The following is a 24,227-nucleotide window of genomic DNA, read 5'->3' as shown; positions in this document are numbered from 1 at the left end:
TTCAGTTGGAATGTCTAAAATCATTTTCTAATTTTTATGCTTATGAAATATTCAGACTATGGTAATATTAATCAAAGGCAAAAGCCTTCTTAACCTCACCTTCCTCACCCACTCCTCAGGGTCAACACTATCAACAGTTCAGATGAGTGTCTTTTTGGATTTTATAATTTACATACAAATCTACAACTACAGTATTTTAAGAAAAAAAATGAGATTGTGCCGTTGATTATTGCTTATATACTGTATCTGCAACCTGCTTCTCTCCTCAGCTTACAATATAGATCATGGACATTCTTAGAAATATCTTTCAAAGGAAATGTCATTGCACTGTACAGAGACAATGACTGTAGAAATATTGTAGCTATTGCTTTGAGCCAACAGAAAGAACAATCCAAGTCCAAACTCACTTTGCTGGGAAGGCTTCACTTGATGAACTCTACTTTGGGATTTTTTTTTTCAATCTGGTGTTTTCCTCTGAATTATCCAGTATTTTCACATGTTGTTTCTGAATGATATTTGGCCCCTGCTCCTAAACATACTACTTTATGCTATACTGAAGCCCTTTGTGTGCCGAGGAAAAACTGCTTGTTATAGGGATGTGTATGAACTGGAGACTTCTCCAACTGAGGTGCCTGTTTGGAGACTGGTCTCTCTTGGTATGCTTGCTGCTCCCTGTCCATCTGTTCCAGTCATCTCACTCTCCAGATTGGCATTGTGACTCTACTTGCTTCTCTGTTTCTTTCCTGTCTGGCTTCTGTTTGTTTGTTCGTTCATTCATTCATTCATTTATTAGAGAGTTACTGAATATTACCAACATGCCAGAGCTGGTCCTAGCACATATAGTTTGGCTCACTCTAATTTCAACTCTCAATCATGGTCTTCTTTAGATCCACTAACCAAATGCTTCCCATGTTTCTAAGTCCAAATTCCTAAAGGGTGAGAACTGATTGACTCAGGTGACACCAGACCTTATGGAGACATTCTATGGCTCAGAGCCTATTTGTCCAGAGGATGGAGGACCATGGGTAGGATGGCCCTTCACAGCCCTAACCTGTGCTGCACGCTGTCTCAGATCTTACCTGTGCATTTGCGTTGTCTCCCTGACCTGTACGTAGTTAACAGGGACTGCCATGGTCTGCACACAGCAAGTGTTCAGTGGACCACGTTAAAACTGTCAATCATTTCTTCGCACACAGTAGGGCTTTCTAGGGGCAGAGGGCTAGAACCACAGACTCCTTCCTGCTCAAAGAAAGATTAGCTAGTGATAAGAGCGTTGCACTTGATAGAAAAGAGCAGGTCATGTCACATGAGTGCTAATGCTCTCTGTGTTGTCTTTGAAGTTAAAGGTGAAGGGAGAGTATAAACCAGAGGAAAATTATGGGTGGGAGAGACACCTCGAAAAATACTGGTTTGTGTCAGTCTGAGAGCAGGCACCGGGGACCATCTAGAGAAGCAAGCTTATAGGAGGGACAAGAGTCACTGCCTGTTGATTCTGTCCCCCCCTGGTCACCCCTCCATTGGTATTAGCAAAGGCTGTCACTTTTTGCCTGGCTTCCTGTGGTTCCCACCAGTCCTCCCTGCCTCCTGGTAGTGCCATTTCTGTCTTTTCTCCACATCAGCACTGACTTGACTTTCCAAATGATCAAACGATCCCTGTGTTTAGAAAATATTGAAACTTTGTTTTTTACTGCCTGCCACGCCCCTTCCCCCAATCCTTAATGGGACATTTTTTTTTTCACTCCCATCAAGTTTTCTAACATCACTTTTTCCTATTATCTGCTATGCTACACCACACTCTTCTTTAACAATATTTTTTAATTGGAGATGGACACAATCTCATTATTTATTTATTTTCATGTGGTGCTGAGGATCGAACCCAGCCTCACATGTGCTAGGTAAGTCCTCTACCATTAAACTAGGGCCCCAGCCCTACACCAGACTCTTATTAACCAGTGCATCCTCCCTGCCTTCTTTTTTTTCTGTCTGAAATACCACCGACAACCTCCATCCATCTCCATTATCGACATTTTCCTCTCCCACAGGGCAAAGGAGAAGTCCTTCTGTGTGTCACCACAGCATTTATGCTTCTGACCTTTGTTCTTTTTTGTTGTTTATAGGTTTGTTTTTTCCATTGGACTGTGAGCATTTTCAGGACAGGAACCTCTTCATTCATTTATCTTCACACCCTAGTAAAGCACTCACCATGAGTGCTCCAATATATTTTCTTTTTGTTCATGTGTGTGTAATGCTTTATTTACTTTTGGTAGTAAAAATTAAACCCAGGGTTCTTTACTACTGAGCTACATCCCCAGATCTCTTTATGTTTTATTTTGAGACAGGGTCTCACTAAGTTGCTGAGGCTGATCTTGAACTTGTGATCTTCCTGCTTCAAACTCGAAAGTTATTAGAATTACAGGTATGTACCACCACACCTGGTTCAACCATATTTGTTGAATAAAGGATATTTATGGACACAATTATTGTTTTTTAAAATATTTGTGATACCTCTTAATGTGCTAAGCCTGATAAAAGTTTTCTAATGTTGTCATTTTAGTTTCTTAAGAAAATAATGTTAATCTGTGGCTTATGATAATCAACGTGAAATAATGCATGAAAATAAGTATCAGGAAACATCCTGGTTAGGAAGTTGACAAAATGAATCCAAACTCCCTTTTTGAACATGTCGAAGAAAAAGGAGGGACAGTTCTCTAAGATGAAGATTCAGAGTCTGAGTATCTCCTCTTTCTCTGTTACATCTTTCTTTTTAATTCTAAAATGACACTACTTCCTGGTTTTACTTAACAAGGTTTGCATATTGTAGGAGTTTTTGTGCTAAAATTAGCAATAAACACTACATTAAAACAAAACTCTGTTTTTACCAGTGTTTCAAGACAGGATTTAGAGTTCATTCGATTTCTAATAATGGATGTGCAAATATGTTTAGTGATCACTCCCATAATGGCCCTGTGTCTTTAAGAGACTGTGGTTGTTAAGTTAGAAGATCATTGAACCATATGAGGGTCAATAAAAGAATAAAGTCACTGGTTAGTGATTCGAGTACAAGGAACTTGATCCTCATTCAGTATCTGTGTGTCCATATGCTGCTCACTGTCAAAGGGGGAGCAGTGGATCCCTGGCAGCTTGCTTCTATTCAGGATGGCTTCTGGAAAACTGATTAAGCTCATAGTTTTTGAGCTGCTGGAGTTTGCTGCTTTCTCAGTCCCAACTCTGGTGGTTATGGAGCAGTTTGCCACCGCCTATCAGACGACAAGGAATGTGTCTGAGCCAACACATTATTGGCTGATCGTTTCCTGTTCTATTGCTTATGTGGCTTCAGTGACTCTATTGATTTGGGTCCCCATAAAAGTTATCTTATACAAGAAACGTCATCTTTACAAAAAAATCACAGGATGGTAAGTAAAACAATTCTTTGGCAGGGAATCCCTGCGAGACTTAACATGTATTTTCCAATGTACTATGAAGAAGGATGGGAGCCTAGCACTGGTGTGTATAGACAAAGGGAGATCAATGGTAAAGGTACAATCACTGTCTCTGTATTTTGATACTGTCGTATCTTCTACTTTTTCATGATAAATTTTCTAAGTGATAAAAATTATATGTGTTATATGTGTGGTGTTAGCTTGAGTCCATGACATCCTAAGTTGCAAACATTGCACCTTTATGTCTCTGCCCATTAAATCGCATGCAGTTCTCACCATTAAATTATACAATAATAATCATGAGATTAGGATGTAGAACTTTACTTTGGTGTAAATCTGAAAATAATGTCTTTTAAATGTTTACATTCCATTTTTCGGATCTAAGGCGTAACTGGACCATTAAGTAACTGAGATACTATAAGCAACTAGTTCTTTTAGATTAAAAAAAAAGCACTTTACTATGTTGATAAATTCTATTATCCTTTTACAGAAAAAGTACTTCAATAACAATACAGAAATATTTTTTAAAAACCAAGATTTAATGTTGGTTTAACTAGCAGTTTTGCTAAAGGCTGTACTGATCTCCTGAAAAGTATTGAGAATGAATCATCCCTGACCTTGGTAGACTTTTTCTTTCAGATCTTCAGATATGATTCTTACCTACCTGGGATTTAAAAAATTTTCTCTGATTTAAATGTGCTTACTGATCTTTTAAAGTCAAAAAAAATGGAAAACACACTTGTAGAGTGAGGAGCTGGAAATTGAACACGAGCAAGGGTATAAATGTAGAGATAATTGATAGAGCGATCCGGCTAGAAATATCTTTAGGGGAATGCTGAAAGGGAGAGGTGAAGTGTGGGTGGAGTTCAAGAAGTGCTCTTTAAATATGGAGAGCGGGTGTGGCTCCCCTGAACACTGTCAGAGGACTTTCAGTTCTGCAAGAATAGAGCTCTTAAGGATTTTCCCAAAATAAACTATTTGCTTTCATTTGTGGCTATTGCTGACATGAGTGAGGTGTAGAGCCTTTCCAACCTTGGCCAGAGCTCCAGGGTCTCCGGTGGGTAGTAAGGAGCTAGCTTGGGCCCTCTACCCGTCACAACCTACGGGAGTTATTTTTGACTGTCCAAGATTCTTGGTTGGACCAGAAATTGTGAGGGAATGATGGACGTTCCAAATGACAGCAAGAGTAAACCAACAAGAAGCTGGACCACTACAGTCCAAGAAAAGCTCTTGGGTTTGTTGTTGTTTTTTTCTTCACGTTGGCTCAAATCTCTAGGACTTAGCTGGGTGCAGTGGTGCACACCCGTAATCCTAGTGGCTCAGGAGGCTGAGGCGTGAGGACAGTGAGTTCAAAAGCAACCTCTGCAAAAGCAAGACGCTAAGCAACTCAGTGAGACCACGTCTCTAAATATAATACAAAACAGGGCTGGGATGTGGCTCAGTGGTCGAGTGCCCCTGAGTTCAATTCCTGGTACCCCGCCCCCCAAAAAGTCTCTAGGATTCTATGTTCTGAATGTCACTTAGGCAACAAACTTTCCTATGTCATTTGCTATTATTACCATTATCATTATTATTATTAAGCTCTAATTGCTTCTTTATGGATAATTTATTATGTTCTGAGAGCATTATATATGGACTTCATTTCACCACCTCAATATGAGTATGTCACCTCACGAAACAGCTATCTTAATGACTTTACCATTATTATTCCCAAGAGAAAACTGATGATTAGAGAGATTAAGCAACTTTCTCAAAGTCAGCCAACCAGTGAATGGAAGACTTTGGCCCTAGATCTGTCTGACTGTATAATTGATACTTCTAACCACTACCCTAAACTATTTCTTTGAAGGTCAAGGTCCCAATCATTTAAGGCAATTGAGAGTGAGGAGGAGGGTAGTCCTTGGTTTCTACCCTCTAGTGCATGTTGTATTCTGGTTGCTTCTGGTGTCTATACGGATTTCATTTCTAACATCCTGGTGCAGGTATTCCTCCTGAGCTAGAATATCTTGCTTTGTGACAACAATTAAACCTTTTAGCAATTTCTCTTGGGAAATCCTTTTCCAGTCTTTAGTTTCTGTGTATGGGTGTAGGCAGCCACACATGTATTAAATAGATGACAGTTTATCTATGATTTCAGGGAACTACGAAACAATTTCCTCATAGTCTCATTCATGAGCACTATAACATTGCTCTCTTTTAGCAGTACAAAATAGCAAAGACCGCTACTAAACATTATTCTAGTAGCTTTACACATTCTGTGTTATTAAATCTAAATTTGATGACAAGCCAGTGACATGGAAGTGCTAAGGTTCTCATGTTATAGATGAAGAAACAGAAACTTAAAGCAGAGATTAACTTTGTCAAGTGATAAAGCTATTAAGTGGTGGTGCTGGGATTTGTTAGCATGGATCTCTGTCCTTCAATGTAATTTTCTCTATCTCATGCAATTTTTCTTTTATTCTTCCTGATTATTTTTTCCATATTTTTATTAGAGCATTATAATTATACATAATGGTGGGAGTCGTTGCTTCAGATTTTTACGTGAACCCAATATAGCAATATGATTTGGCCAATATTATTCTCCAGTATTTCCCCTTTTCCTTCCCTCACTCCTTCCCCTGGTTCATTTCTCTACTCTCTTGGTCTCCCTTCAATTTTCATGAGATACGGGGATCTCCCACTCCCATCATAACCTTTCTTTTTTTTCCTCTAGCTTCCACATATGAGAGAAAACATATGACCCTTGGCTATCTGAGTTTGGCTTACTTTCCTGCAAATAACATAATTTTGGTCCTCTTTATGGCTGAATAAAACTCTATTGTGTGTGTGTGTGTGTGTGTGTGTGTGTGTGTGTGTATATATATATATATATATATATATATATATATATATAAAATTTTATTTATCCATTCATCCATTGACAGGCTCCTAGGCTGGTTCTATAATTTGGCTATTGTGAATTGTGATGCTATAAAGGTAGGTATGCATGTGTCACTAGAGTATGATGACATTAGTTCTTTAGGATAAATACTGAAGAGTGGTATATCTAGTCATATGGTAGTTCCATTTCTTCCTTTTTTTATATTTATTTTTAAGTTGTAGTTGGACAAAATACCTTTTTTTCATTTGCTTATTTATATGTGGTGCTGAGGATCAAACCCAGGACCTTGATCGTGCTAGGCAAGCACTCTACCGCTGAGCCACAACCTTAGCCCCCCCCCGCCCAGTTCCATTCTTATCTTGAGGAACCTCCATACTGATTTCCATGGTGGTTGTACTAATTTACAATCCCACAAATAGCATAAAAGTGTTCCTTTTCCTCAACCTCCTCTCCAGCATTTATTATAGTTTCTATTCTTGGTAACTGCCATTCTAACTGGTTGGGATGAAATATTAGTGTAGTTTTCATATGCATTTACTTAATTGCTAAAAGTGTTGAACATTCTTTATATATTTGTTGATCATTTGCATTTCTTCTTTTGAGAAGTATGTGTTTAATTTGTCCATTCATTAATTAGATTGTTTGGGTTTTTTGATAAGTTTTTTTGAGTTTTTTATATATTCTGAATATTAATTCTCTGTCAGAAGAATAGCTCCCCCACCCCATTCTGTAGGTTCTCTCTGCACATTCTTGGGTTTTTTTTTCTTTTTTGCCACGCAAAAGCTTTGGAATTTGATGCCATCCATTTTGTTTTTATTCTTTTGCCATTACTTTATTAGAAGATAGGAAAGTAACCTTTAGCAAATATATTGTCTGATGAATTTCATATCACATATTTTCCTAATTTTTTCAATGTTGATAGCCATCTTATTTATTAGTTCTTGGTATTATTTCCTGAGCTTTAGGAGTTCTATTGAAAAAGTCATTACCTGCACCTACATGTTGGAGAGGTGACCCTATGGTTTTTTCTAGGAGTTGCATAGTTTTTAGTCTAATTCTAGGCCTTTGATCCAGTTTGAGTTGACTTTTGTGTAAGGTAAGAGATAAAATTTTAGTCTATTTTTTCTAGATTCCAATAACCATTTTTCTCAGTACCATATTTTAAAAAGTCCATCTTTTCTCCAGTGTGTGTTTTGGCACATTTGTCAAGAGTCAGATGACTGTATTGGTGCCGGCTTATTTCTGTGTCTTTTATTCTGTTACCTTGGTCTGTTTTTATACCAGCATCATGCAGTTTCTGTTACTATAGCTTGGTAGTATAATTTGAAGTTAGCTCTTGTGATTCCTGCCACATTTTTTTTTTTTTTTTGGCTTAGAATTGTTTTGGCTATACTGAAACTTTTATTATTTCAAAGGATTTTTGTTTCTAGTTCTATGAAGAATATCATGAGGATAATTTGACAGGAATTGCATTGAATCTATATATTGCTTTTGGTAATATGGCCATTGTTACTAAAATGTTATTAATTCTGCCTATCCATGAGCATGGGAGATCTTCTTGTGTCTTCTTCAGTTTCTTTTCTTCAGTGTTCTATAGTTTTTGTTGTAAAGGTCTTTCACCTCCTTGGTTGGATTTATTCCTGAATATTTCATTTTTTGGGGGGTGGGTGGGTATTGTGAATGGTATTGTTTTCCTGATTTCTTTCTCAGCAGATAAATTGTTGGTATATAGATAAGCTATTGATTCTTGTTTGTTGATTTTGTGAATTGCTACTTTTTGAATTTATTAGTTCTAGATTTCTTCTCATGGAGCCTTTTTGGATCTTCTAAGCATAGGATCATATAGTCAGCAAACAGTGATAATTTGACTCCCCCCCCCCCCACCATTTTTGTCATGGGACCTTTAGAAGATGGTTGATGTGTGGGGCATGAGAGTTCAAGACAAAGGAAAGCAGTTAAGAGAACTTATTGGAGGAAGATATGCTGCAGCCTTGCAATGGTAGCATCACAAACACATCTGCCCACCCATCAGAGAGCTTTTGGCTTATATGCACTTCTGTGTTCTTTGTTTGCCTTTGGCAAGATTTTTTCCAGGAGTGATTTAAGCTAAACAACAAGTAATTAACAGATTCTTGTGCCTTATCCATAATTCTTATTGCACAACCACCAAAAGCTTCTTCCAGGCTTTACATTAGGTGTATGAGCTGCAAGTAATATGTATGGGGTAGTACAGTAGGGGATTTTCCCTTCTAGGCTATCATAGGTCAAACTTGGGTATCTCTGCACATGCTCCTTTAGATGATTGGGCAATTAAAAAATTTTTTTTTTCGTTTACATTTTGTGGAAGTCAGCTCCTCCAGTAACAGCAATGGTGCAGGATGAAAAGGAGGTCCTCAGGCTCACATCAGCTCTGCCAATTGAGGAAGGGTGGGGCCTGAGATGAGTCCTGAATCTATCTTGCCTCAATTTTTATTCATTTCATCCTCTTCCCTTGTTTCCAACTTCTTTGGCTAAAACTCCTAGTACTGTATTGAGCAGGCATGGTCAGAGTGGACACCCTAGTCTTGTTCTTTTAAAGATATACTTTCAGTTTCCCCCCATTCGCTGTGATGTTGGCTTTGGGTTTGTTGTATATAACCTTTACAATGTTGAGGTAAGTTCTATCTGTCCCAAGTTTCTTCAGTGTTTTGTTTTGTTTCATGAGTAAGTGCTAAATTTTATCAAAAGTTTGCCCTGCATCTATTGAAATGACTGTGTGATTTTTTCCTTAATTCTGTTTCTGTGGTGAATTATATTTATTGATTTGCATATGATAAACCGTCCTTGCAACCATGGAATGAACCAACTTTGTCATGGTGTATAATCTTGTTGAATATGATTTGCTAATATTTATGTTAAGGATTTTTGCATCTAAGTTCAAAAGTGATATTGATCTGTTGTTTTCTTGATGTGTACTTATTGGATTTTGGTATTAGTGTGATTCTGACTTCATAGAATAAAATTGTAAATGTTCCACTTCTATTTTGTGGAAAGCTCTGAGGGGCATTTGCATTAATTCTTCTTTAAAGGACTGATAATTCACCTGGCCTTGAGCTTTTCTTTTTTCTTTTTATTTCTTTTTTTGGAGGCTTTTGAAAAACTTACTGCTTCAATCTCACTGCTTATTATTGGTCTGTTTAGGACTTCTAGGTTTTCTATATTCTCTTGATTCAATGTTGGCAGTTCATATGCATCTAGAAAAATGTATCCATTTCTTCTAGGTTTTCAAAGTTTTTACAGTGTAATTTTCAAATATCCCTAATGATCCTCTTGATATCTTTGATATTTGTGGTGATTTATCTCTTTTCATCCCTTATTCTATTAATTTGAGTCTTTTCTCTTGTTCCTTGGGTTTGTTTGGCTAGGAGTTTATCAATATTATTTCTTTTCAAGGAAACAAGTCTTTGTTTTATTAATCCATTGTATTAATTTTTTATCCTCTATTTCATTGACTTCTACTCTGATCTTAATTATTCCGTTCTTTCTATTGGTGTTAGAATATTTTTGTTCTTTTTTTTCAAGGATCTTGAGTTGCATATCTAAGCTGTTTATCTGGGATCTTTCCGATTTTCTTATATAGGCATTTGTAACTATAAGTTTACTTCTTAGACTGAGCACAGTGGTACATGCCTATAATCCCAGTGCCTTGAGAAGCTGAGACAGGAGAATTGCAAGTTGGAGACCAACTTCAGCATCTCAGTAAGACCCTGTCTCAAACCTAAAAAAGAAAAAATAAAAAGGTATGGGGATCTGATTTAGTGTTGAAACACCCCTGGACTCAGTCCCTGGTACAAGACAAACAAACAAAAACAATATCAACAACAAAAACAAAAAAAAAAAACAACCAAAAAAACCCCTTTCTTCTTAGGACTGCCTTCATAGTGTCCCAGAGGATCTGGTGTTGTGTCACTGTTCTTATTTGATTCTAAGAATTTTTAAATTTCTTCCCTGACTTCCATCTCTCACTTATCATTCTCAAGTGTATCATTCAAACTCCATGTATTTAAATAGTTTATTTGGTACTGATTTTATTTGGTACATCTCATTATGATCAGACAAGATACAAGGAATTATAGAGACTTTTTTGTATTTGCTGAGTTGCTTTGTTGCCTAAAAATATGGTCTGTTTGGGAGCAGGTTTCACAAGAAGTTGATAAGGAAGTGAATTTAGCTCTTGTTGGATGAAAAGCTCTGCAGATATCTATTAAGTCCATTTGAATTATAATATTTTTTAGGTCTGAATAATTTTTACTGACTGAATGACCTATATATTGGTGAGGGAAGTATGTTGAAATAACCCAGTATCATGTACTAGTCTCTGAGTCCTTACATAGAGTAGTGTCTGTTTTATGTAATTAGACGCATTGACATTTGGAGCATAAATGTTTACTATCAATTATATCTTTTTGTTATATTGTTCCTTTTACCAATATGAAGTAACATTCTATGTCTCTTCTGATTGGTTTTGGCTTGAAGTCTGCTTTGTCAGCTAGGAGAGTCACTGCTCCTGCTTGTTTTTAGGCTCCATTGGCATGGCATATCAATTTCCGTCTTTCCCTTTCAGCCTGTGGCTGATTTTGCAAGTAAGGTCTCTTGGAAACAGCACATAGTTGGGTATTGTTTTCTAATCCATTCTGTCACTCTGTGTCTTTAATTGGAGAGTTGATATCACTCATTGTTATTATAGAGATATTTGTTAATTCCTGCTGTTTTGATTTATTTCTAATGTTTAATTTGGAGAAAATAAAATTTACCAGGTGTTGTGATGTATGCCTGTAATGCCATTGACTTGGGAGGCTGAGGTAGGAGGATCACAAGTTCAAGGCCAGTCTCAGTGACATAGCAAGGCTCTAAGCAACTTAGTGAGAACTGTCTCAAAATAAAAAAATAAAAAAATTGGCTGGGGATATAACTCAGTGGTAAAGCACCCTTGTGTTAAATCCCCAGTAACTTCCCCCACACATACCCCCGCTCCCCAAAGAAAAAAAGAGAGAGAGAAAAGAAAATGTGACAGAATGGTAAAAGGAAAGTTAGAATGTTCATTTGTGAACACAGAGCAAGCAGAAAAGACATAGCAAGTGATGGCTATAAAGAAAGAGGATACGTTGATTTTTGTGCAGGGTGAGAGATAGAGGTTTAATTTCATTTTGGTACATATGGATTTCCAGTTTTGCCAGCACCATTTGTTGAAGAGGCTATCTTTTCTCCTGTGAATGTTTTTGGCACCCTAATCTAGTATGAGATAACCATATTTATGTGGGTTTGTCTCAGTGTCCTCTATTCTGTACCATTGGTCTACAAGTCTATTTTGGTGCCAATACCATGCCGTTTTTGTTACTGTTGCTCTGTAGTATAGTTTAAGGTCTGGTATTGTGATGCCTCTTGCTTCACTTTTCTTGCTAAGGATTGCTTTAGCATTTCTGGTTCTCTTATTTTTCCAAATAAATTTTATGATTGCTTTTTTTATTGCTATGGAGAATGCCATTGGGATTTTAATAGGAATTGCATTAAATTTGTATAACGCTTTTGGTAGTATGGCCATTTTTACAATATTAATTCTGCCTATCCAAGAGCATGGGAGATCTTTTATCTTCTGAGATTTTCTTTAGTGTCTTTCTTTAGTGTTCTGTAGTTTCATTGTAGAGGTCTTCACCTCATTTGTTAGATTTATTCCCAGGTATTTTATATTTTTTGAGGTTATTGTGAATGGAGTAATTTTCCTGATTTCTCTTTCAGTGGATTAATTGCTGATGTATAGGAATGCATTTGATTTGTGGGTGTTGATTTTATATCCTGCTACTTTGCTGAATTCATTTATTAGTTCTAGAAGTTTTCTGATGGAATATTTTGGATCTTCTAGATATAGAGTCATATCATCAGCAAATAGTGATAGTTTGAGTTCTTCTTTACCTATTTGTATTCCTTTAATTTCATTGTTTTGTCTATTTGCTCTGGCTAGAGTTTAAATCAACTCAAAGTAGATCAAAGACTTAAACACTAGAATAGAGACCTTGTGCCTAATAGAAGAAAATATAGGTCCAAATATTCACCATGTCAGCCTAGGATCTGACTTCCTTAACAAGACTCCTAAAGCACAAGAAGTAAACCAAGAATCAATAAATTGGATGGATTCAAATTAAAAAGCTTCTTCTCAACAAAGGAAAAAATTAATAATGTGAAGAGAGAGCCTAAAGATTGGGAGAAAATCTTTACCACATGCACCTCCAATACAGCATTAATCTGTAGGATATCTAAAGAACTCAAAAAACTTAACACACACACACACACAAAAAAAAAAAAAAAAAAAAAAAAAAAAAAACCCAAATAACCCAATCAGTAAATGGGCTAAGAACTGAACAGAGACTTCACAGAAGAAGAAATACAATTGATCAACAAATATATGAAAAAGTGTTCACCATCTCTAGCAATTAGAGAAATGCAAATCAAAACTATTAAGATTTCATCTCACTCCTGTCAGAATGGCAATCATCAAGAATACAGGCAACAATAAATGTTAGTGAGGATGTGGTGAAAAAGGTACACTCATACATTGCTTGTGGGACTGCAAATTGGTGCAACCACTATGGAAAGCAGAATGGAGATTCCTCAGAAAACTGGGAATGGAACCACCATTTGACCTAGCTCCCACTTCTTGGTTTATACCCAAAGGACTTAAGATCAGCATACCATAGTAACACAGTCACATCAATGTTTATAGCAGCTCAAATCACAATAGCTACACTATGGAACCAACCTAGGTGTCCTTCAATAGATGAATGAATAAAGAGAGTGTGGTATTATATACTCAATGGAATATTATTCAGCTTTAAAGAAGAGTGAAATTATGGCATTTGGCAGTAAATGGTTGGAGTTGGAGAATATCATGCTAAGCAAAATAAGCCGATCCCACAAAACCAAAGGCAGAATGTTTTCCCTAATATGCAGATACTAATTCACAATAAGGTGAGGTTCACTAGGGAAGAATAGCACTAGATTAGGTAGAGGAAAGTGGTGGGAGGGGAGTGGATGGGATATGGAAATAGGAAAGATAGTAGAATGAAACAGACATTATTACTGTATGTATATATGTGATTACATGACCAATATGATTCTGCAAAATGTACACTCAGAAAAATGAAATTATATTATTTCTATGTATGATACATCAAAGTACATAAATGCATTCTACTGTCATGTATAACTAACTAAAACAAAACAAAAAAAGTAAAATAAAAAAATTTGCAAAACAAAAAAAATGAAAGAGGATATGGGAGGAATAGATGAACTCTAGATAGGGCAGAGGGGTTGGAGAGGAAGGGAGGGGGCATGGGGTAATTAATGATTGTGGCATGTGATGATCATTACTATCAGAAGTACATGTATGAAGACACGAATTGGTATGAATATACTATATATACAACCAGAGATATGAAAAATTGTGCCCTATAGCTGTAATAAGAATTGTAATGCATTTTGCTGTCATATATAAATTTTAAAAAATTTATACATAAACCAAATAAAAAAATAAAAAAGAGAGAACAAGAAAATTTGAGTATTATAGGGAGAAGAAATGAGAGAAAGAGAAACAAAAATATATGAAAGAAATCCAAAATTTAAAAAAATCCTAACCCCCAGAAGACAAACAAAAATTTTAAAAAACATTAAAAATTATAAAGATGAAAAAAGGAATATTTATGCATGTATATGTACATCTATGAACCAATCAGAGCATCAAGGACACCAAATAAATAAGTAAATAAATAATAAAATTTAAAAAATAAAAGAAAGACAAAAAGGGAAATAAGAAAAATTACACCACTGAAATGGCCAATACTGTAGACAATGAGGGACGTTTATTGACCTTCATTCTCTTGTGTGTGTGTTTGTGTGTGGGTGTGTGTGTGTGTGTGCACGTGTGCTGGAAACCATGGCCTCACACATGTTAGACAACCACTCCACCACTGAGATGTCCTAGCCCTTCCTTCGGTGTCTTCTTGTGCCACGTACCCCTTATGGAGAACAAGGGTTGGGGGTTGTTAAACCCTTTCTTTTTGTGTTGCTCACTGAGGTGCCAGCTGGAGTGTCCTAAAACTGAAGTTGACTGGAATGGCTTTCAGCTTCATTTCATCCCAGTGTAAGGTAAATAGAATGGGAAAAATTGTTGATTGGACTTTTATCTGGACAAACCAAATTGATACATTTCCAGGATGGCACTGGGGCAGAATTCTAAATGGGATGTTCCAGTGGCTGGGGCTCAGCTCTAATCAGGCCTTTGGGACTTTGTCAGGTGGTATCTTCTCTGGTAAGGTTAGATCAAAATACCCATAATGTTGTGAAATTAGTGATTTCTGCTGGGTATCTGCATCTCAGAGACCTCTTGAGAATTCTTCTCAGGGCAGGGGAGCTAACCTCTTCACAGGTCTTACCCACTTTGCCATTCATGAATTTGGACTTTGCAGACTGAGTCCCCAAATATAATTACATACGCCTGTACAGCTTCCTGACCCTCTTCAATAAGGTCATGTCAGCCACCAGACTCAAAGGAAAAGTGAGCTGCACTCCCTTCCATATATCTGACGTGAATTCCATCAGATACAATCTTTTCTGTGCCTGTTTTTATCATAATCTGCTAGGTGCACCCTAGCTACATAGCAGGTGCTTCCTGAGACAGAATGGCGATAATTGCTATGATCTCCTGGATCCCACAGGAGCAAGATACAGCATGGCCTCTTAAAGATAGTTACTGTCTTCAGCTCTCCACATGCAAGTTGAGAAACACAGAGTACTTTTCAAATACCTGTTTACTATGCAACTAAATTCAAACTACTTTTCTGTATAGGATTTTCTATACCAAATTTGTCCATTGTGTTTTCTGTGTGTGTGTGTGTGTGTGTGTGTGTTATTGCCTCCCTTCTGGTAAAATGGCACTGCTGCTACTGCCATCACCAGTTTGGGTGTTCAATGCCCCCCCCCCCCATTTCTGGGTCTCTCAGAATCTCTGCTGGTCCAATATTGCATTTCAGTGAATTCTTTTATCCACTCACTGAGAAGAAGTACTCTCACTACTTGAATCCCCAGCTCTGGAGCAACTAGGAATGCAACCTTCCTCTAATCTGCCATCTTGAATCTCTTATTCTTTCTGATTTTCAATGCCAAGAGTATTTCAAGAAATTGCAACTCTCTTAATATCATTAGGATACATTTCTCCAAAGATGGATATTCCATTGTTATTTATATATGATTCCCAAAGTTTTGCATTTGGATATTATACATGTTAATACATACGATATGTCAAATCTTAATTGCTAAATGATGATGATACAAATTTTATTGCCACTGTTAGAAAAGTAGGGATTGAAATGAATTATTTTTGAAGAATAATTAGGCCAATAGTTGTATATTTGAAATTTCATGGATCCTTAATAAGCACAAATTTAATGTTGATGAGAGTATCTGGGAGCCTCCCTGAAGGTTCATATTGGCACCGTGCACCTTTGAGGCTAGTCTTCAAAGAGAGGGAGCTATGCACTAGTAGAGTCTGTCCCAGGAATATAGCTATGAAAGAGCAGAGCTGGGTTCAAATCCCAGCTTTAACATTGACTTTGAGAGTTTGTGTGAGTTATGTAAGTTCTTTGAACTTTTGTCTTCCCATGAACAAAACAGAGACAATCCAATTTCCTCCTTGGAGTGTTTTTTAAGAAACTGCATAAGATTATGCATATAAAGACTTTAGCACAGTGCCTAACAGATAGTAAGGACTCAATGAATGCTAGTGTTATTACCTTAGGCTGAATTTATCATGGTTATTTAAACATGATTTTGTTTAGTCCTTGGAGTGATCTTGATAAGTGATAGATGTGATGATAACACTGAAGACAATTATATGCTATCAGTGATATTCCTTGAATTTGGAGAATATTTTAAATCTCTGTGTTTTGAGACTAATGAGTGCCAATATAGTGATGTAATTAATATCTTATCAAATATTTTGCATTTACACGTTGCTTTTATGTTTCAATTTCTTACTTAACCTGCATGATGGTGTTGTAAAGTTGACCAGTTGGACTAATTCCCATTTTATAAGGGAGGAAACAATTTCACAGAGCATAACTATACACTAAATCAACAGTTGAACCTGAAGTATAATCCAGTGCTCTTTCCTTTACGTATTAACACTTCCTCATTCTTTTAAAACTATTATTCCTTTTTAGGGTTGCCTGAAATAATTCATAATGGACTAGGGAGATATTGGGAGGAGTAAAGAAAAGATATATCTCCAAATACCAAAGTGCATATTGCAATAAACGAGGGAGACCTTTTCCTGGAATACCAATGAATGTGCGAAACCAGTGAGCTACAAGGCTAACCTGAAACTAGAGCAGCTCTCCACTAAGAAAGCACCTTGGGGGAAAGATAATCCTGGAGGGTTCATGGAGATTCCCAGACTGTCTGTGGACTCGGAGCCATATCTCAGGAATTCCCTTGGGTCCTTCAGAGTGCAACTACTTTAGACTATGACGTGTCAGGAATCCTGGGTGGTGTCAAGTTTCAAAGACCCCTATACTTTAGGTTACATTTTACTTTGCTTGAATCCTTAATATGTTTGGGGAGAGTTTGCTGCTGTGTTTTGGGTAGTGGTAATAGTGTGGTAGTAGGTATACTCATAGTAAAATAAGAACACATATTTATTGAACATTTTCTATGTCTTAAGCATAATTCTAAACGCTTTGGACTCTTTTTAGTTAAATCCCTAATCCTTCCATTTAAGAACCATAGACCCCATTTTTTACAAATGAGGAAATTGAAGCACAGGAGTTAAAAATCATACAGCCAAGGAAGAGTTGAGATGAGACTGCTGTGTGTCCAAAGCCTGGTCTCGGGAGCACCTGGCTATCTGCAGCAGCACACACGGAAGAGACACACCATATCAGTAACAGTTGTGCACTGCTGCCCAGACTGGCTAATCTGCACGAAGCAGAGCCTATTCTTTTTAGCACCTTGAGGGATCGTTCACTGGTAAAATACCATTAATCAAACACTGGTGCTTAACAGTTACTTCCTTCCAGAACACGCCTGTGGATCTGTTACCTTCTCACACACTCAGTGTCAATAATGTAGTCATGCTTGACTGTAGTTTTTCTCTTCTTTTCCCCACCATATCCCATAAATCATCAAGAGTATACTTTTTCTTTTCTCTCCCCACCATATGCAATGTCCCCATATCCCATAACTTCTGTCTCCTCTCTCTTGCATCAGCTTCCTATTCCTTATTATTGTCTACCTTATTCCAATTAGACCCTTATTTCTGGGATCACCATATACTTGACTTTCTGGCATCGTTTCCCAAATTTTTGTGTATTCAGATCCAATGTTGGACTATTTGTCCTGATTGTTCTCATTCAAGGAAACATAAAAAAAAACAACATTTTGTTGATTAATTCTAGGGTCTGGCAACCTTCATCAACTGTTGTTTTGCTTCTTCCCCTTATTTACTCCCAGTGCTTGTTGATGGGGCAGTACAGCCATATATGTTTAACATAGATAGGTTCTGAGAAATGTGCTTCTTGATGCAATCAATAGAGCCATAAACACAAGATGTATGAGGCTACTGTTGGCATAACAGGGCATACACTTTTATGGAAAACTATTTAAATTAATTTTAAACTGTTTTCTTTGTTTTTAAAATATGTTTTAATTTTTAATTGATACATAGTAATTATAATATATGTAGGGTATAGTGTGACATTTCAAAACACATACACATTGTGTAATGATAAATTCAGGGTCATTGGCATTTTTATCTCCTCAGACATTTATTGTTTCTTCCAGTTGGAAACATCCAAATTCTTCTCTCCTAGCTCATTTTAAATATCAAGTTAGTTGTTGTCAATCCTGGTTATCCTACTGTTCTATAGAACATAAAAAATTATTCTTTCTATCCAACTGTACCTCATACCCATTAGTAGGTATCTTCTCATCATTTCTCTCTCTACCATACCCATCCCAGAAGCATTTTTAATAAGTAGGAGTATACTCTAAAATAACAACAAAAGTATAGTATAGTAAATACATAAGCCAGTAACAGTAGTTTATTATCATTATTGAGTGTTTTATATGGTACATAATTGTATTGCTATGCTTTGAGTTGACTGGCAGCTCAGCATATGTGTTTGTGCCAGTATCACTACCAACATGTTCCTCTGTGCTACAACAAAATAATGGCTACACTATGACTACCTGATAAGCTATAAGTCCCACTTGAATTTGTGATGGATGTCATATCTTCTTAGTCTCCTTGGGGAGTCATTACTAAACATCTTAGCTGGAGAATCCCTATGAAATCCTTCATGTTCATAGTAATCCACTAGTCCACCCGAAGGGTTTGTTTAAAAAGCTATAAATTCACCTATTTGAATTTCTTTCCACTTTCCACTTCCCATTCACTCAATCCCTTTTTAATTAAGTGTTTGCTGAGTAGCCTGACAGCGTGGCAGTCCTGTCTACAAGCTGACATCCTGTGTACTAGCCACATACATACCTGATGCCCTCACTGTATCCCAGAACTTAGCCAGGCCTTCAAAACCATCTACCTGCTGACTGTGCTTACTTGTTCAAACTCCTCCTACACACTCTTCATTCTAGCTAGTGCTATTCCCAGGCTACTGTAGGGTAATACCTGACTCCCTTTGGCATTGCGTCCTTCCTCAGGGATGTTGTAGTCCACTGTGGAGACTACACAGTTACACCTGATAAATTAAGGTAATTTAAAGCACTGTGCAATAAATTACTGCCCTTTATGTGACCTCCCTCTACAAGTCCTTTATTAGTCCAGAGAATAGAGTCATCACAACTTAATGCTGACAGTAGGGGAGATGTCTTCTTTTTCAACTCATTCTTTCTGTCTCACCCCCAGTCCCACTCCTGTCAGCACCCCCTGGGGCCTTGCTCCCAGCAGGTTTCCTGTACACGGGGTGTGTGGATTTAGGTTTATTAAAAGAGTGCTGTGCTTTAGAGGAGACATAAAAAGTCTCAAGAGGCAAGATTTGAGCTAAACTTGGCAAGACAGAAGTAGGGGAATATTCCAGAGGAAAGGGATGACTATGAGGATTACATAAAAATTTTTAAGGAGTAGGAGAGAGCAACTTGCTTAGAAAGGAGAAGGTAGAGAGCTGGGTAGCACTTCAGAGTGGTTAACCTACTGAATTTTGCAGTCAGAAAGACAGATTAGAACTCTTCTTTCACTTCCTGCTGTGGGAACTGGGGCAAATTATTTAAACCTTTGACATCAGTTTCATCATCACTTGGAGAATTGTGGGGTTTGGGTGATGTGTGTAGCATGCTTTTCTACAGTACTTGGCATGCAGTGTGAGCTTACTAAGCTGTAGTATAGACAGGGAATGTTATTAAGTGTGGGAGAATAAGATCAGATTGTGGTCTTAGGGTAAGGTTGACTTAATGAGTTTGGTAAAAAAAAAAAGAATCATATATTTCTGAGCAGAGTAGTCATAATACACATAATATAAAACTTATAACTTTGTCCATTTTTGTATACCATTTAATGTCATTTGGCACACTGACATTGTTGTGAGCCATCACCCCCATCCGTCCACAAAACTGTTTTTATCTTGCAAAATGGAAGCTCTATGGCCATGAAACAATAATTCCCAATTTCTCCTCCCCCAGCATTGTATATTTTAAGCAGGGCAGTGATAAGATGTGTTTTATATTTTAAAATATGGACAGGATGTGGGTAGGCAAGAAGAGAAGTACTAGCTAACAAGAGGCAAGATAGGAAATATTTCAGATGAAGGATGATAGTGGATGAATGTAGCAGAGGATGAATTTTGGTAGTAAATCAGACAGGGTTGGATGATGGATTGGAAGGGGTAGGGAGGAGGACTTGTGTTCTGTTTCAGACAGGCTAAGTTTGAATTGCCTCTGAAATCCAGCAGAGATGTCAAACAGGTTTACAAGTTCCGAGCTCAGGAAAAGAGAAAGCATATATTTGTCATGGGAAAGTGGGTGGTATTTAAAGCCATGGAAATTGATGAGATAATCAAGGGACATAATTTAGATAAAGAGGAGGCTCAGGAAGTTGGGGCACTTTCCTCTTCCCGAGGTTAAGTTGAAAGGAAGAGGGCCCTATATGTGGTTTAAGAAGGGTTACATAGGGACCCTTTTTTCTGGTATATTTCTTATTGGTATAAATATTATATATATTGGTGGAATTGTTTTTTGCATATTTGTTCATGTGCATGATATAACAATATAATTTGGTTATTATCATTTCCCAGTATTTCCTCTTTTTCTCTCCTCATCTCTCTCCTTGGGAGGGAGTAGATCTTTCCTTTACTCTATTGGTCTCCCTTCATTTTTCATGAGACACTCCCCACAATCTTCTTTTCCTTTTCTTCTCTAGCTTCCACATATGAAAGAAAACATTGACTTTGGCTTTTTCTGCTTAACATAATGTTCTCAAGTTCTATCCATTTTTTTCTGCAAATGATATAAGTTCATTCTTCTTTACGGCTGAATAAAACTCCTTTATGTATATTACAAATCCGTTCATACATTGATGGACACTTATTCTGGTTCGATAGTTTGAACTGTGTTACTATAAATATGGGCATGGCAGGTATCACTATACTATAATGACTTTACTTCTTTAGGATAAATACTGAGGAGATATGGCAGGGTCGTGTGGCAGTTTCATGCCTAGTCTCTTGAGTAACCTTTATGCTTATTTCCATAGTGGTTGTACTAATGGACAATCCCACACCAATGTAAAATTGTTACTTTTACTCCACTTCCTCTGCAGCATTTATTTTATTGTTTGTATTCTTGATGGCTGCCATTCTTACTGCAGTGAGATGACATCTTAGTATAGTTTTGACTTGGTTTGAATTTACTAAATTGATAAAGATGTTGAATATTTTTTTATTTAGTCATTTCCTGACTGTTTGTATTTCTTCTTTTGAGAAGTTTCCGTTTGGTTCATTTGAGCATTTCTTAATTTTCCCTTTTTTGATGTTAAATTTTTCGAATTCCTCATATATTCTGGATATTAATCCTCTGTCAGAAGAATAGCTAGCAAAGATTCTCATCCATTGTGTAGGTCCTCTCTTCACATTGCTCTTTCCTTTGCTGTGCAGAGGCTTGTGAATTTAATATCATCCCATTTATTCTTGGTATTATTTCCTGAGCTTTAGGAGTTCTACTGAGAAAATCAGTGCCTGTGCCTATATGTTGTAGTGTTGATCCTATGTTTTTCTCCTAGGATTTGAATAGTTTCTGGTCTAATTACTAGGTCTTTTTAAAAAATATTTTTCAATATTGATGGACATTTATTTTATTCATTTATTTATCTGTGGTGCTGAGAATCGAACCCACTGCTTCACACATGTTAGACAAGTGCTCTATCAGTAGGTCTTTGATCAATTTTGAAGTTGACTTTTGTGCAAGGTGACAGGGCTCTAGTTTTATTCTGCTACATACAGATAAACAGTTTTCCTAGCACTGTTTTCTCCAGTGTATGTTTTAGGCAACTTTGTCAAGGTTCAGATGACTGTATCTGTTTCAGTTTGTTTCTGTGCCTTCCCTTCTGTTACATTGGTTTGTGCATGAGTTTTTATGCCAACACCATGCCGTGTTTGTTACTGTAGCTCTCTAGCATAATTTGAAGAACAGGTAGTGTGATGCCTCTAGCATTGCTTTTTTCACTTAGAGTTGCTTTGATTATTCTGGGTCTTTTAGTTTTTAAAAATAAATTTTAGAACTGTGTTTTTTTTCTATGAACAATGTAATTTGTTTTTTGATGGGGATTGCATTGAATATGTGTATGCTTTGGGAATATGGCCATTTTAATATTAACTCTGCCTTCCCATGAACATGGGAGGTATTTCTTTTCTTTCTTTCTTTTTTTTTTGACTATATGCTGTATGGTTTTATTTATATGACTTTCTTTTTTTTCTAGTTCCTAAAGGCATTTAAAAATTATTTATTTATTCTAATTTGATATATATGATATCAGATTGCATTTCAATTTATTGTACCCATACAGAGCACAGTTTTTCATGTCTCTGGTTGTACACAAAGTAGAGTCACACCATTAATGTCTTCATACATGTACTTGGGGTAATGATGTCCATCTCATCCCACCGTCTTTCCTATCCCCATGCCCACTCCTTCCCCTCCCTCCGCTTTGCCCTATCTAAATTTCCTCCATTCCTCACATGCTCCCCACCCCCATCCCCAGTGTGGATCAGTATCCTCATATTAGAGAAAACATTCAGCATTTGTTTTTTTGGGGGGATTGGCTCATTTCACTTAGCATAATATTCTCCAACTCCATCCATTTACCTGCAAATGCCATGATTTTATTTTCTTTTAATGCTGAATAATATTCCATTATGTATATATACCACATTTTCTTTATCCATTCATCTACTGAAGGGCATCTAGGTTGATTCCACAGTTTAGCTATTGTGAATTGTGCTGCTACAAGCATCAATGTGGTTGTGTTACTATAGTGTGTGGTTTTTCAGTTCTTTGGGTATAAACCACGGAGTGGGATAGCTGGGTCAAATGGTGGTTCCATTCCCAGTTTTCCAAGGACTCTCCATATTACTTTCCATATTGGCTACACCAATTTGCAGTCCCACCAGCAGTGTATGAGTGTGCCTTTCTCCATGGGAGGTATTTCTATCTTGTTTCCTCTTTGTCAATGTCTTTCTTCAGTGATCTATAACTTTCATTGTAGAGGTCTTTAACCTTTAGTTAGATTAATAAAACTATTGTGAATGGGATGGTTTTCCTGATTTTTTTATGACTAGATTTATTATTAGTACATAGGAAAGCAACTGATTTTTGTTGGTGGATTTTATAACCCTAGTTTATTAGTTCTAGCTATGTTCTGATGGAGGTTTTCCCATCGTCAAAAGATAGGCTCATATCATCTACTAACAGTGATAATTTGACTTTTTTCCTTTTCCATTTTTACTCCTTTTGTTTTTTCTCTTGCCCAGTTTCTCTGGCTAGAATTTCTAGTATTATATTGAATAGGAGTGATGAGAGGAAACAGCCTTGTCTTGTTCCTGATTTTAAAGGAAATGCTTTCAGCTTTTCCCCATTCTCAATGATGTTGGCTTTGGGTTTGCCGTAGACTATATGTCTTTTGGTATTAAGGTAAGTTCCTTCTATTTCTAGTTTCTTCAGTGCTATTTTTTTTTTCATGAGTGGAAGCCAAATTTTGTTGATGGTTTTCTTTACATCTATTGAGATTGCTATGTGATTTTTGTCCTAAATTCTCTTCATGTGATGAATTACATTTATTGTTTCATGTAGTTTAAATCACCCTTGCAACCCTGGAATAAAACCAACTTGGTCATAATGTTCACTCTTCTTAATACATTGTTGGATATGACTTGCTAATATTATATTAAGGATTTTTGCACCCAAGTTCATCAGAGATTTTTTCTTTAGTATGTACTCACCCAACTTTATAGAATAAATTTGGATATGTTCCACCCCTTTCTACTTCATGAAATAATTTGAAGAGCATAGACATTTGCTCGTCTTTAAAGATCTGGTAGAATTCTGCTGAGAATTCATCTGGTCTGGACTTTTGGAGTCTTTTTATTATAAGCTTATATTTCATTGCTAGTTATTAGTCTGTTTGGGTTTTCTGTGTCCTCTTGATTCAATTTTGGCAGGTCATAAGTATTCATTTCTTCTAGGTTATCATAGAGAGACATTTATTAATTCCTGCCATTTTGATTTATTTCTAATGTTTAATTTGGTGCTGTGTCTCATTTGATTAATTATTCTTCAAGCGAGATTTGTCCATTTGTGAGCTCTGGCATTTGTTT

General features: G+C 36.7%; 1 protein-coding gene across 1 annotated transcript in view; it reads left to right on the top strand.

Moving 5' to 3' along the window:
* Nucleotides 1–3,156: 3,156 nt before the first annotated feature.
* Nucleotides 3,157–24,227, top strand: part of Tmem236 (transmembrane protein 236) — a 43,767-nt gene continuing 22,696 nt past the window's right edge. The window contains exon 1 of the mRNA XM_027928431.2: nucleotides 3,157–3,413. Within this exon, the coding sequence (XP_027784232.1) occupies nucleotides 3,157–3,413 (257 nt within the window). The remainder of the gene's footprint in view (nucleotides 3,414–24,227) is intronic.

Source organism: Marmota flaviventris, chromosome 12 (assembly GCF_047511675.1).
Source record: "Marmota flaviventris isolate mMarFla1 chromosome 12, mMarFla1.hap1, whole genome shotgun sequence".
NCBI classification, from domain to species: domain Eukaryota; kingdom Metazoa; phylum Chordata; class Mammalia; order Rodentia; family Sciuridae; genus Marmota; species Marmota flaviventris.
Note: the sequence above shows the minus strand (reverse complement) of the source record. Positions and strands in the feature narration are given on the sequence as shown.